At 33.7% G+C, this 14,876-nt stretch overlaps 1 protein-coding gene across 1 annotated transcript in view; it reads right to left on the reverse strand.

Moving 5' to 3' along the window:
* LOC128989648 (potassium voltage-gated channel subfamily KQT member 1-like) overlaps positions 1-14,876 on the reverse strand; it is a 126,345-nt gene that overhangs the window by 42,068 nt on the left and 69,401 nt on the right. Inside the window, exon 2 of the mRNA XM_054411610.1 lies at positions 1,368-1,480. Within this exon, the coding sequence (XP_054267585.1) occupies positions 1,368-1,437 (70 nt within the window). The 5' untranslated portion in view covers positions 1,438-1,480. The remainder of the gene's footprint in view (positions 1-1,367; positions 1,481-14,876) is intronic.

The raw sequence follows: 14,876 nt of genomic DNA on the forward strand, positions 1-14,876 counted from the left end.
AATACATTAAAATGGTTTGGAACTTGATAGGTACTCTCGTTTTTCAGGAGAAGACCGCGTAAAATGGCTCTTGGGCCGTGACAGACAGGAAGACAGACAGACAGAAATTTAGATGAGACTTGTTTCGGTTTCTTTAATGTATAAAACGTAAAAATAACCTAAAAGTTTATGATTATGAGCAATGTACAGACAAAACTCTATATAGATTTAATAAAATAGTTTGCTAGATAAACGGGAATTGTTGTTGCTTATAACCTTAAAGCTGGATGCCCGGCATTATGATTTAGGCACCCTGCTGGGCACTGTTTCACTCCACTCCCTCACACTCACAGTCGGAGTGAGTACAGAGTACAGACGGGGTGTGATCGCTCATTAAGCCAAGTGGGTTGCCTTGTCGCCGCCACCCTCCCCCACCCACGCTACCAACATAGCAGTGTGTCCTGCATATACACCCTCTAGGGAGTAACGCTGATCTTATATACGAAAGATAGATGCAACTCGTTAACCTTATTTGTAATCTGCATTGCAGAAAAATATTTAGATAGAAAAAAAGTATAAATCTTGCTTGGAAAATTTAAATGCATTACCTATATTACAGTCAGCGAAAGGCCTATGTATTTATTCAATGTAATTTTAACTCTCTTACTCATTCACCGCGGTCATTTAAGCGTATTTTGTATGTAAAATTTACCATACCAAAAATAAATTTCTTTAGCAATTTAGAATGGTTAAAACGGAGCACATTAAATCGAAAAAATCTATAGCTTTTTAATGCTGTAATTCGAAACTGGACCCAGCTGACGTCAATCATTGGGCTTTTGCAACTTTACCTTAGGTTTAACATCAGCTCTATCAGGGGTGCTTCCACATACCCTATTTCAATTGTACACATACGTTGACAGATTTTATAGTACAGTAATGTATTCAAATTGAGCTAGACATTTACACAAATAGACATTTACCTCGACGTCTAATAAAACACGAAGTGAGCTATTTAACATTGATTGACCTGTTTGCTTGCAAATAAATTCGAGGTTAAAAATTCATTATGCGGTTTGATCTTTATACGAAAACTTGTTGTGAAAACATTCTAATAATAGGGAAGCGATCAATGCACAATTAACATAATCGATTTGAGTCACCGACTAAAAGTGTTATATCACTGATTGATGTTGAATGCATGAACGAGATAATTAATAAAGAGAATCAAATTATCTGATTGAGTGTCTATGTAGCTTTCAGATCATTCCTCGCCCTTATCTATGCCTTAGTAGATTTTTAAATACACCATGATATGATAAATTAGTCGTCAAACATTTAAATGTTTCTATATTTGTATTTTTATGTCGGTTTGTAGTTTGATTTACCTTTGTTAGGCAGTGGCGCCGCGAGGAGTTGTTGGGACTCCTCTTGAGGCATGACGCCATCTTGCCTCATGACGTCATCCCGTCCCGTAGTGACACAGCTTCATCGCTCCATCCTGTAAAGACACCAGGTGTGTAAGATATGTCGTTCATGGATAAGTTATAACACAGACAACTCTAGGGTTCCTCTTGAGGCATGACGCCATCTTGCCTCATGACGTCATCCCGTTCCGTAGTGACACCGCTTCATCGCTCCATCCTGTAAAGACACCAGGTGTGTAAGATATGCCGTTCATGGATAAGTTATAACACAGACAACTGTAGGGTTCCTCTTGAGGCATGACGCCATCTTGCCTTTATGACGTCATCCCGTCCCGTAGTGACACCGCTTCATCGCTCCATCCTGTAAAGATACCAGGTGTGTAAGATATGTCGTTCATGGTTAAGTTATATCCACACAGGCAACTCTAGGGTAAGTCATGAAAAATAAATAAGGATAAGCCAAATCCTCCAAGTAAGACATCAGGTAATTATAGCTAGAAAACCTTTGGATACGTCTTGTTCTCACAGGTTACCTGTGAGGTAAGATAAGTTCTTCCTAGATAATATGCACCGAATATTATTGAAATGTTAAATTTATTCTGGTGTATGATAAATAAATAAATAGTCAAAGATGAAAACATGAAAGACATTACACCACCAAAGTATAAGAAAATGTATGAGGTAAGACAAAACGTTGGTGACCAATAAATGACAAATACAAATACTACATTGACTAAGTAGTGTGTTACAGAAAGTCGAAAAAACTGTTTAGTTGATAAAACTTCAGATTTTTAAATAAATCGATCAATCAATTTCTTTCAAATAAAAATATTTGGTTAACAATTAGTACTCATTTTTAAACATTATATTACTTTTTTATGAACTAATGTTGATAACAACTGTAACATTGAACCATAGATAAAAGGTGGTTGAACATATGGCAATTGGTTTTGTAGCAAATGTCATTGCTGGTATATGAATGTAAAGAATTTTAAGTTCCATCCATGTTGAGGCACTATGATTTAATATAAGCCATTTTTTTCATTGTAATATATGTATTAGTTTTGAATGTTTTTTTCATCAATCCGTACCGAAAGTAACTATTTTCGATAACAGCTGATATCAAAGAAAGTAGTTGTTTCCCTAGCTCTAATTTAAGGCGAAGGAAAATTATTAGCTGATTTAGCTAGTGTTTTGTTAAGGTTTATTTTAATGATTCAAATCAGCTGTTCTCATTGTTGCACAATCTAAATGTATACGTACAAATTGGCCATTTTTTTTTTTTTTGTAATTTACATTGAAAAAATTAAACGGCCGCCATTTTGAAATTTTAAACTGGATCAAGGCAATTGTTTTGTTAACATGAATCCCTTCAACCTTAACATACATACTAAGTTTCATAAGGATCTGTTGAAAGAATCTAAAGATAAAAACGTTTATGTAAAATATACAAAATAGCGGATATTTCGTTAGCGAAGCGATTTTGGAAAAAGTTTTATTCTATATTTTCTCTATATTTTGACCCAAGAAGTCACTAAGTTCATTATATCCCCACCTTTTTTTGAACACCCTGTATATGCATAACAAATTGAAGGTATTATGTTTTTGCGTATGGTGACCTCATACCGAACAAGCAAATCGGCCTAGGGTCCAGGTCTTGCCATGAGAACTATGGTCATAACTTATTCCTTATGGAAAATTCGGAAAAAAAAGTTTGTTACAAATCGTCTACTGTTTAACCTATGTTTAATTTGATTGCCTTGTAAGTCACTGGTTTATTAATAATAATGAATTACTCCAATACATGTCTTAGTATGGTGTAAAAATGAGAGTACAGGGCGTTAATGAGGCTGAAACTCGAGTTACAAATAACTTCTTGTTAACCTGCTGCGGCCTCGAAGGTACCGTTACTACTTAAACCAACCAAATGATACTAAGCACACAATAGGCCTATAAGCCAACAAGCACTCTAAAACCACCGGTTTGTATAAAAATAGCATGGTAATAGGTGCAAGTAATGCAATTATTTTCCGATATTATTAAAGTTTTTTAAGTTAAGAACTTTTACAGTTTGATAGTTCATGTCTAAATTCTTTTGTGGCTCATACAATCATACAACACCAAAATCTCCTTTTTATGTATAATTGACGGTTAATTTTGAATTTTACGACATCTTACTTTTTTGTTTGGACAAAATATTATAGACTTTTCTGTCTGGAATAATAATAAATACCCCCACCGCAGCAAACCTGCCGACTAAGCGAATTTCCATTTGTCTTAATTGATTTTCAATTAAATATATTTTAATAACATTAGGTTTAACGAGTACCTAGGTTTGCTGCTACAAGGAAACTAATTAAGTGTGTTTTTTTGTAAAATATTGATAGCTTAGTACAAAATAAATAAATTTGATCAAAATACCAAATATGGTATTTAATAAACAAGCAAACTACAACATTTGACAATATTCTCCATAAGAATAACATGGGAATTTTAAATTTACAATTTTTTTAATTTTCTCCGTTACTATTAACCGAACAAAAATACTTTTATATACTAAATTAATTGTTTTTTTAAGCTCTTTAAAAAGGTCTAAAGAGAAATTGGGAAATTTTGTGTTTGGAGGGTCAAAAGTGACGGTTTTGTAAGTACATAATTAGTAAAATTATTTTACAAAAAACCTATTATTGTTGTTAGAGATGGAATTTTATTTTTTAAACAAAGTGCATTATTAATTTAAAAGTATTTTAATTATATATGCACATTTTTTGTCGCATGTGTCAAAATAGGGAGTCAAATTTTAATAGCACAAAATGGACAGAGTAGCAAAATAATAGAAAAACCTTAACAATAACACACGTATACACACCAAATATAGATACTTTCACCATTGACTATATAACACTATCTATCTAGTGTTATATAGTCGATGGTTTCACATAGATTGTAATAGTAGTAGATAGTAGACGGTTCATATAAATTTTCGTTACAAAATAGCTTTGTACAAAATAACAAATTTACTAACTAGATTCAAACTACATTCCAGTTCAGTAGTTTGCAAACCACAACAAAATCTAAATGCCACAGTAAATACGACCTGGTCGTCAGCTAATGTGTTGAATATAGCGTATCTTTGGTCGCTGCTAATAACTCTGTTAGTCGGCACATTTAGTATCGATGAAAAATAACATGCTATGTGTCCTTGTTCATCTGTGTTTAGATACTACCCAATCATAAAACTTCAGAACGTTACTTACAATAATTATTGCGTGATCATTTACTTCCGCGGGCTGCCCTAGTTTACTTCCCACTTTTATAATATCAATACTTTAAAACTATCTTTTAACAGTGATTCAAAGTATTGATTTGTTTGTCTTTGCCGGTCTCAAATCGACATACTAGTTAAGTCTACATTCAAAGGATTTCAGGGTTAATGACACTAGGCAAAGTAAGCTACAACTATAACAATGCTCGTGTCGTATACTCAATTTTGTTTACGTCTAGTTCTGTCTTATATCCTTCTATGGGGAAATTGTTGATTACTGTAATATTATTTCTACATTCTGCAAACTCATAGTCAGCTTCATAGTCTTCCTTCGAATTCCTCTTCAAAAATCGTTAATTATATTGACTGCATATCACAAATTGGTTAGGGTGTTATACAATGACGTTGTCGTTGGTAATCTTTCCATACGACACATACAATTTTCACAAGCCCACAGAAAAGTATAGATCCTTTATGTATGCGTAAGGAAATTTCCCAGGCCTCGATTTGCTTTTGTATGTATTAAAGATATTAAGATTTTCAATTAGGGCAGATTCAACAAATTGCGCAAAAGCTAATTAATAAAATGCTTCAACGAGGAGCATTTTATGAGGCAATTAAGTATCAGTGCACTCATTTAGGTTAATGGCATCGCTGGGGCGTCTCGAAAACAGTACATCGTTGTATATAAATCCGTCTATTCTATAGCTCGTTCACCACAGTAATAACGAATAAACTTTCAATTATTATAGAAGAAGAAGAAGAAAAAGTGTTTATTGAAATAAAATATTAAAACAGTGTTTTTACATAAACACAAAGAACAATGGTCAAAGACCGTCTGTTTTGTGGTTGACATACTGATTTTACAATATTTTAAAACACATTAAAAAAGAGTCCATAAATAACAAACTATAATTCATTAAATAAACTGATTTCTGGTAAAAAAACACACAAATAGCACTACATAGTAAAAAGGATCAGTTAACAAATGAATCAAAAATAAAATTAAAAATATAGCCTACTGAGAATCTGAATTTATTCTACAAACAGCAATAAAATATAAGTAATAATAAAAAAATAAAAAACAAGCCTTTTTTACTTTGATAAATACTTAACAAACAATATTGTATACATTTTTTAAGTACATAAATTTTCCCACTTTTGTATTGATATCTCAATTATCAAATTTAATAATTGAACTCCATTATCAATTCCCACCTTTTACACCACGCCTCTTTAAGATAATTTCCCAGTGCCCGCCAATCTTTGCCATTTAAAAATTCAAAAAACTCATATTCATTTAAATATAACCTATTAAACCAAATTTGACGTACATTTTTTAAAATTGGACATTCTGCTAAAAAATGGTACACAGTTTCATCTCGGTTGAGATTACATAGTGAACATAAATAAATTTGATTTTCCATCCAGGTCTTATAGTTAAGATTTATTAACTCTGTTCTATATTTTATAATCCAGGATTATTATAGTTATACAATTATTAAAGTCAGCCAAACGTCAGCTTTCCCAACTTCCAGTAACAAATTCAGCAGTTTTTCAACCTTATTGACATAACTAGTGTAACAATTTAAAGTTGTAATCAAGTTTATGGAAAATGAGATTATATAATGTAACAATCTATTGAAATTTCAAATGGGTAGCTTCAAATAAATGATTGAAACTTAATCAACTCTAAATCAACCCAGATCAAAACAGTTAAATCCATCAGCATTGCCCGCTGAGCACCGTTCAGGAATAATACATGATGTACAATTGGGCTCATTTCCAGGTCTATTTGTCATTGTCTGCTTGAAATTGAGTTAACCACAGGCTTGCATTACCGTTAGAGCTCCTTGCAATGACATTGCTATTACGATGATGCAACGCTAATGTGCTAATGAATAACTTGGCCACCTTTTAACTTGTAACTTATGTATAATTTATAGACATTAATAGTTGTTGTTAAAGCTAATTGGGGTGGTTTTAGTTTTCAAATAGCAGAAGGATTTACATTACACTATCAACGCCATTGCCATTCATATCGACAAACAGTACAAAAACAGGATTCAAGTATGGAGCAAAGCGAAGCCACTAGGTTCATTGCTGCGAAATTACAGATTTTAGCGAATTTCCCATATAGGGAATAAGCTATTACCGTAGTACTCATGGTAAGACCTGGACCCGGGACCGATTTTTTTTTGGTTTTGAGGTTCCTAGAGGCCAAAAACACCATCCGTTCAAATTCATATATATATATATACTGTATATTTATATATATATTTATATATATATATATATATATATGTCCGTTAGCGCGATAACTCAAGCAAAAATGATCCGATTTTGATGAAATTTGGTACAAACGTGTAAACCTACGTTTATTCGAACGAGTTCGCGAATCAGCATGATCGGACCATGGGAACGGGGGTTTATGGGGGCTTTATGGGGTAAAAATGGGTTTTTCCCATTTTTGACCCAAAAAACATAAAATTTTGCAATTTATTTCCAAACAATTTTGTAGAGCTTAAAAAAACCAATAATTTAGTATATTGAAGCGTTATAATGCGCCTAATGGTTACGGGGAAAATTCCAAAAAATTGTAAATTTAAAATTCTCATGTTATTCTTATGGAGAATAAGTAAACTGTTGTAGTTTGCTTGTTTATTAACATGTTTTGCCCAAATTTGGAAAATGTTTTTATTTCTTACTAACTATTAACATTTTAGATAAAAAAAACACTTTTACCCTCCCTGTTGCAGCAAACCTAAGTATTTGTTAAACTGATTCTATTTAAATAGGGAATAAATGTGATATTTTTAAGGAGATATTTTAGTGTAAATCCAATCAGGCAAATGGAAATTCGCTTAGTCTGCAGGTTTGCTGCGGCGGGGGTATTTATTAAATTAAATGAAAGGGAAATACTTTTATATCGAGGTAAACCATTCTTACAGCTAACCTCTTATGTACTAAAAACACCAAACAATACGTTTTTATAATGTTTTTATAAAATTACAATCAAAATTATAACCAAAAACTTAAGTGACAAATCTTTGATGTTACCTGTATGGACTTAAACCTACTCCTAGTTATATTTTGAAAGGTTTAAGGGCATTTATGAGGATTTAAATCAGTTTTCCAATTGATATTTATAGGTCAACATCAGATAACTTTACCCTGATTGGATTAGTAGTTTGATAGCCCTGGAAGTTTAGTAGTGCAAATGGACGAAGTAACTCTACCTGAGTGAATTTCTCTTAAGGAAATTCTGGCACAATCAAAAAGTTAATGCATTTCAATGACTCACATAGTAGTATAGTAGTTTACGCAACGATTGCGTAAAGATAGTGTTAACGACACGAGTACTAATGAACTCGATAGCACGATAACTTACTATTAATATAAGGTACGAGCCTTGACGAATGCCTTAAAAACTTCTACAAGTGTCGTTAACACTATTTACGCGAGTTTCGTACACTACTTAAACTACGACAGTGTTTTAATTACTAAAAATCACTACTGATAACTTCTAAGAGATGTTATGTTTTCGTTTATAACCTCTCATTGCCACTGACAGTGATGCAACGAAACATAGTACATTTCAAACACTAATTCCACCACTCAACAATTAAATTTGCCTGAACAGCTGATTAGTTGAAGTTCATCACAATTCAACATCTGATTTGTAATGTTGTAATGTATAATTCGATGAATAATTACAGTTTAACTTCTTGAACCTCATTGGTCTGTTACCTGTGTAGTTATGAGTAAAACTATGCTGTTATGAAAGTAAACAATGCTGTTATTGAAATAAACAATGCTGTTATGTGATTTTTTTTTATTCTAAGAACTGAACTGAAACGGCTACCTAAAAAACCCGGTTGTAGGTTAAAATTAACTGTTTTCTTTGGTGTGTACAGTTTTTGCTTGGATATGATTGGTTTTTTTGGTTACATGTATTCATGTTCCATCGAGTGAATTCGTGTTTTACCAAGAACGTTGTCAAACATTAACGATGCACACACCTGTAAAATCATGACTTTTCATCAAAATTGCTTAAGATGAGAAATATATTAATTTGGGGGGGGGGGGTGGATTTAATTCAAAGAACATATGCCATAGGGTTAAGAAGGTAATAAATGTTCGATTACACGCGTGGACAAAATTTATTAAAACTAGATACATGTTTTCAGGGTTATTATTCCTGAGTTCATAACGATCCAAACAAACGGTGTTTGTGGCTTTTGAACAAACAGATACGTCTCTATAGGGAAATTTGGTAAAACCGAACCTGTTGCAAAAATAACCAGAGTACACGGTTGACTACAGTATAACAATGCACACTGCAGTTGTAGTTGCACTCGTGTAGTGAGAATACAGAGTTTTTGTGTTTAGTGTTCAATAAAAACATCGTGGTCATTTTTTAGGGAACGGTTCAAAAACCAGGTCTCAATACTATGAGACGTCTAACCTTTTTTAGACACTAGACAGCATCATAACTGATAGCCCAGTGAGTGGTAAATGGCATCTTTAAAACACCCGGGAGATTATAAAATTGATTGATTGATCGTTATAATAATTCACGCACTGTAAAGTTTAGTACAGTATACGTAAAATTATATTGCTAAAATATGTGTCATCAGTATGTTTATCGACTGCAATGTAAACATTATTATATCAACTACGAATCAACATAAAATCTTTCACGTTTGTAAAATTAATCTGGAAGAATATTTCAAGCGGGCAAACCCGTTTTGCAGTTTTTCATGTGTTGCATTTTGTTTTGACAATTCATATTTTATTAACTCTAACATCAGGGATTCAATTCTGGTTTGGTTTGACGTAAGTTTAAGTGGCTTCACTAGGTCAGGTTGTACTGTATGTTGTATGTTGTAAGCTGTCCATGCAGTGGCGCCATGAGCGTGACTGCGTGAGGGCCTGAGAACTATCGATCCAGCTATAAAAAGCTCCCTCAGTGTTTACATTTGGAGGTAGAACATCATTTGGGGCAATGGCACTGCATTGACCGCTGGTCGTACAATGGAACCTCATTGTCGGGCGATCGGTAGCAATTTAAAGTAAATATTCAGCCATTTTCTCTTTGCATCGTCGATACGAGAAGGAAATCCAGACAGAAACCTCACTTATATAAATTAATTTTTACCTACTATTAATTATTCCATTTTTCCTAATTATCTTGTTGGGTGTGGTATCTTAGATGACAAGGTAAGATTTAAGACGTTGTAAATGTCATTATAAAGGGCATCTTAACACATCCGATAACACTAGCAAAGCACTTTTCACACAATCTTTACTACTATTATACGAAGTTGGCATTAAACTGTAATTAGAAAAGCAAGAAGTTATGATTATTTTGAACAATAAAGTAGTTGGTTTACACTCTCGGGCCAAATAACGTTTAAAAGACTCCAGTACTGTAGCTTTAATTGCTATTTCGCCCCCTCCCCCTTTTAATGGTTGCATTTGTTGGATCACTGGTTAATTTATTTCAACCGATTATTAAAAAACTAAATGTAACATTCATTAATTCAACAATTATTGTTTATGGCGATACTTAGTCAATTGAAAAGAGTTAGTGTTCACTAGAAGCAAACATAATAATGCATGTTAAAAATAAGTGTAAATACAAAGTTAGTGACAATATACAAAACATTTTTTACATTATATTAAAAACTGTTAGAAGCAAATGAGAAAATCTCTTACCTGAGCGCAAGGGTGAGGTAATAAAAGCCCCACAATTTATAAATAGTACAAATTCAATACTATTCAATCAAATCAATCAAATCAAAATCTGTTTTATTTCAAAAAATTTTTGTTTACAATAGATACGAAAAAATAGTCCCGCATAAGCCGTGCAAGACCTGTGCGCGGGACGAGTTCTATTACAAATTTAAAATTAATCTAAAAAATTAAAACTAAATTAATCAAGTTATTATTTACAATTACAACTAAGCTATGAGACAGCTACAGGAACATTTAATTCTAAGTAACAAGTAGTCGAGTGAATGGAGTTGCATTTACTGATGGCTGTACGCTAAATATTGTTTGGTGTTCTTGTGTATTAATTATTGTTAGGTATTGTATACTGACCAGATAAGTGTCATTAATAGCACATCAAAACACAGCTTATTATTTGCCATTTTAACTCAACAAAGTCATTTTTTTCATTTCTTGAAAACAAAATCCTGTAAGTGATGTCCTTGACATTCCTTTTTAGTCACTTGAAAACTTAATCATATACATCTCCAGCATTTCTTCAGGAATCACTTCAGTTTTTGGACAATTTGTAGCTTCGGTTAAAGCAAATCTGTGGGGTGACTTTGAGAAACCTCGAACTTCAAGTAGCTTTCAGAATAACAATATTGTTCAATATCAGTAGCGTAGATTTTTATTCGTCTCATTGTTTTATATGTTTTTAGTTCACACCGATATACTAACAAATACAGTAGCACAAAAAACACTTAACCACAGGAAGAAGAGAACACAAAATATTAAATGAACACATTGGTAGCGGCCGAAACACACGTAAGCCATTATACCAGACCGGTGAAAGTTCCCTTCGCTTAAAAGTAGTTAAAGTGTTGTTTGTGCTATTCGTTTTTGTGACCGTGTGAAGTTGACAAACATTAACAATTGTGCCGATAAAAAATCTACACTGCTGATGATGGATCATTGTAGGTTCGAAACATATTCCAGCATGAACAATTTGACTATTTGGTTACCACAAGGCTTAATAATGTTGGTAAATCCTTTTACCAATCGCATACCATGGTATTAATTGTACTTTAAATCCTAACAATCATTGAATACTGTTTTAAAACCTATAGCCCTTCAGGTATATTCAATTCCATATAAATATTTTTAATGGTTAATTTTATCCGGACTATTAGCGTGTGAGTGTTTTACGGGATATTCAAGTCAGAAGAGCTATTAACATTAACATATACACCACACAAGCACTCAACACCAATTTAACGTCAGTAATACATAGATTTACATGAGAGCTTTGTGTATTTGGTTGTTTTATTATGTGTTGGTTACAACATACAAGGTAAGCTACATGCCATTTTATATTTTAATTTAAGAGATCTCTGATTAAAGTGTGAAATAAAATTAGAAGGCAGGTTTATTTGAGTTTTAATCATGATTTCCTATTCCATATTATGAGAGTAGTCCCACTGTCAAATTGCAAAGATCTTTCCACTTATCCACTTATCAATCTGTCAAAATTTTAAATATACTCATAAGAATTATTAACTCAAAATTGTACATAAACACCCTACTGTCAATATGTATCACGTACAAACTTTATTTCAGGTAAGCAATCTTAAACGTATACTGAATCGAAACTCAATAGTAAATACTGGCCGAACACCAACCTGTTGAATAGGCCTACCTCCAGTCGAATACCTCTAACAGTTTGTACATTGCATGGATACTATAACAGAAACTGTATGGATCATAAACATAAATAAAAGTTACACTGGACTGGATGTCTAAATTTGTTAATTATTATCTGTAACAGCTGTATTGGCATTGGCATTGGGTTCCATTTAAATATTAATAAAAACATGTTTACTTACGGGCCTGGGACATCATTAGTTTATAATTATGATCCAAACCGTTTCTGATCTAGTATTTTGTGGCAGGCCTTCATTGGTATCAATAAGAAATTACTTGCTTTGATTTTCTTGCTCATAGTTGTAACAGAGCTCTTTGCTACAAACACTTACAAGTAATTTCAGTGCAACACATAATTATGTGTTATAACTTTAAAAACGTTGAACAGTGATTCAAAATATTCATATTTTAATCAATCAAAAACAAACACAATAGTTTACATGTATTAATTCATTAATATTGTGTATTAATGCCATTAGGCAAGGAGAACTGCAATGGTAACAGTGCTCGTGTCGTAAGCTCAAATGATCTCATTCTGTCTAAGATTCTCCTGCGAGAGTTGGTGATTCATATTTCCTCGTATACTCTGCACATTAATCACTCCTGTAATGTCCCTTTGTTTCTTATTCTGAATATTAAATCGTCAACAACTAACTGTTGATTATAACCGCGTTAAGATAAAAGGTTTGGGTAATTTATTAAGTTATTACGTTACATAAGCTTTTATCACAGGATACATCTATAAGTATAAAAGAGGATGTTTGTAATATATATTTGTTTGTTTGTTTGTTTGGGGGTGATAAACTCGGACACCGCTGAACCGATTGCCACGAAACTTGGTACATACGTGTAGAATGTCATGGAATAGGTTTATACACCATCAATTTCGTGATCCGTCCAATCGGCTCCGCCCCAGTGGCTCTGGAGTTTCCCATGTTAACCTTATGAGAAATGGAATTAATGAATCTTAACAGCTGTTTCAATTAAACAAGTTGGTTCTGTTCTATGATGTTCAATAGCTTTAAAGTTACAAGGATTGCCAACAGGGTGCAGCACTATTATTTCTTTTACATTTATGACAACTGCCAATTTGCAACCAAAAGGTGAGTGAGCGTAGCGAACGAACTTCAACCTGGAGGCGAGTTAGCGTAGCGAACGAGCTAACCTGAAGGCAAGTGAGCGTAGCGAACGAGCTAACCTGAAAGGCAAGTGAGCGCAGCGAACGAGCTCCAACCTAAAGGTGAGTGAGCGTAGCGAACGAGCTCCAACCTAAAGGTGAGTGAGCGTAGCGAACGAACTTCAACCAGGACGTGATTGAGCCATGCGAACGAGATCATCTTGAAAATTAAACGTAACGGTACTTAAATTATAAATAGTCAAAGGCAAGACAACGTCTGCCGGGTTCAGCTAGTCTATATATATAAAAGGCAAGGCCCTCACTGACTGACTGACTGACTCACTCACTCATCACTAATTCTCCCACTTCCCACTTACCTAGGAGGCTGAAATTTGGTACACTGATTCTTTAGGCATTAAATAGGAAAACTAAGTTGTTTTCATTCTGATCAGACTTTCGGGCTCCGCCCCAGTGGCTCTGGAGTTTCCCATGTTAACCTTATGAGTACTCATATTTAAATGGAATTAATGAATCTTAACATCTGTTTCAATTAAACAAGTTGGTTCTGTTCTATGATGTTCAATAGCAAGTTACAAGGATGACTAACAGAGTGCAGCACTATTATTTTTTTTTAATATTTGACAACAGCTAATTTGAAACCAAAAGGTGAGTGAGCGTAGCGAACAAACTTCAACCCGGAGGCGAGGTTGTGTAGCGAACGAGCTCCAACCGCAAAGGTGAGTGAGCGTAGCGAACGAACTTCAACCAGGACGTGTGAGCGCAGCGAACGAGCTTCAACCTTAAGGTGAGTGAGCGTAGCGAACGAACTTCAACCAGGACGTGATTGAGCCATGCGAACGAGCTCACATATGAAGTTAAACGGGGCAGAGCCCGCGGGTACAGCTAGTTATTTTATAAAAGAATCTCATAAACTACAGTTTATTTACATTCCGCTAATGGAACACATTAGTGATGCTGTCCAGTGAACCGGAAACTTCATTTGTTTGGGACAGGCAAAGTATTGTTTTGAATGGAACAGAAATGTTTTTGGACTAAAAATCTAGATCATGTTATTTGAATAATTGAAAATCTAAGATTTTCGTATCGCTAGATAATTAAATTGATGAACCAATTTCATACGTAGCATAATATTTATATCTCAACATTCAAATTTAATAAAAATTAAAATGTATCCTGCGTCACAAATGAACTGCACAGTCCAAGAAAATAATTCACTGTAAAGAGAAATATGTGCTTAAACAGTAGTTTTACCGATCACTGAGCGTATTTTAAGGGATTTCCACTGGGCGACAGTGGCGCCGGACTTACCGGGGGGCCCCATCAAAAAGTGGGGTCCAGGGACATTTTTGCATGAATTAGAGTGAACATCACACATGTCTACTTGTAATGAATTTTCCGATTATATTTGCTTGTAAATCGTCCATATAATCTCACTTAATTACGAATTCTAGAAATATTTACACAATGTTATTTGTTAAATAATTTTAAAATCCGGTACATTTAAAATGTAAATTATGAAAAAATATGCTGGCACCATCCATAGCCGCTGGGTGACAAAATCTCAGCACAGTAGACAGCGGAAAATACTTTTTCCATTGAGTATAAACATAACTTAGTTATGTTTATACTCGATGCTTTTTCTCAGTTA

This window comes from Macrosteles quadrilineatus, unplaced genomic scaffold (genome assembly GCF_028750875.1).
Source record: "Macrosteles quadrilineatus isolate MER2022 unplaced genomic scaffold, UCM_ALF_1.0 Scaffold_3__2_contigs__length_128488019, whole genome shotgun sequence".
NCBI classification, from domain to species: domain Eukaryota; kingdom Metazoa; phylum Arthropoda; class Insecta; order Hemiptera; family Cicadellidae; genus Macrosteles; species Macrosteles quadrilineatus.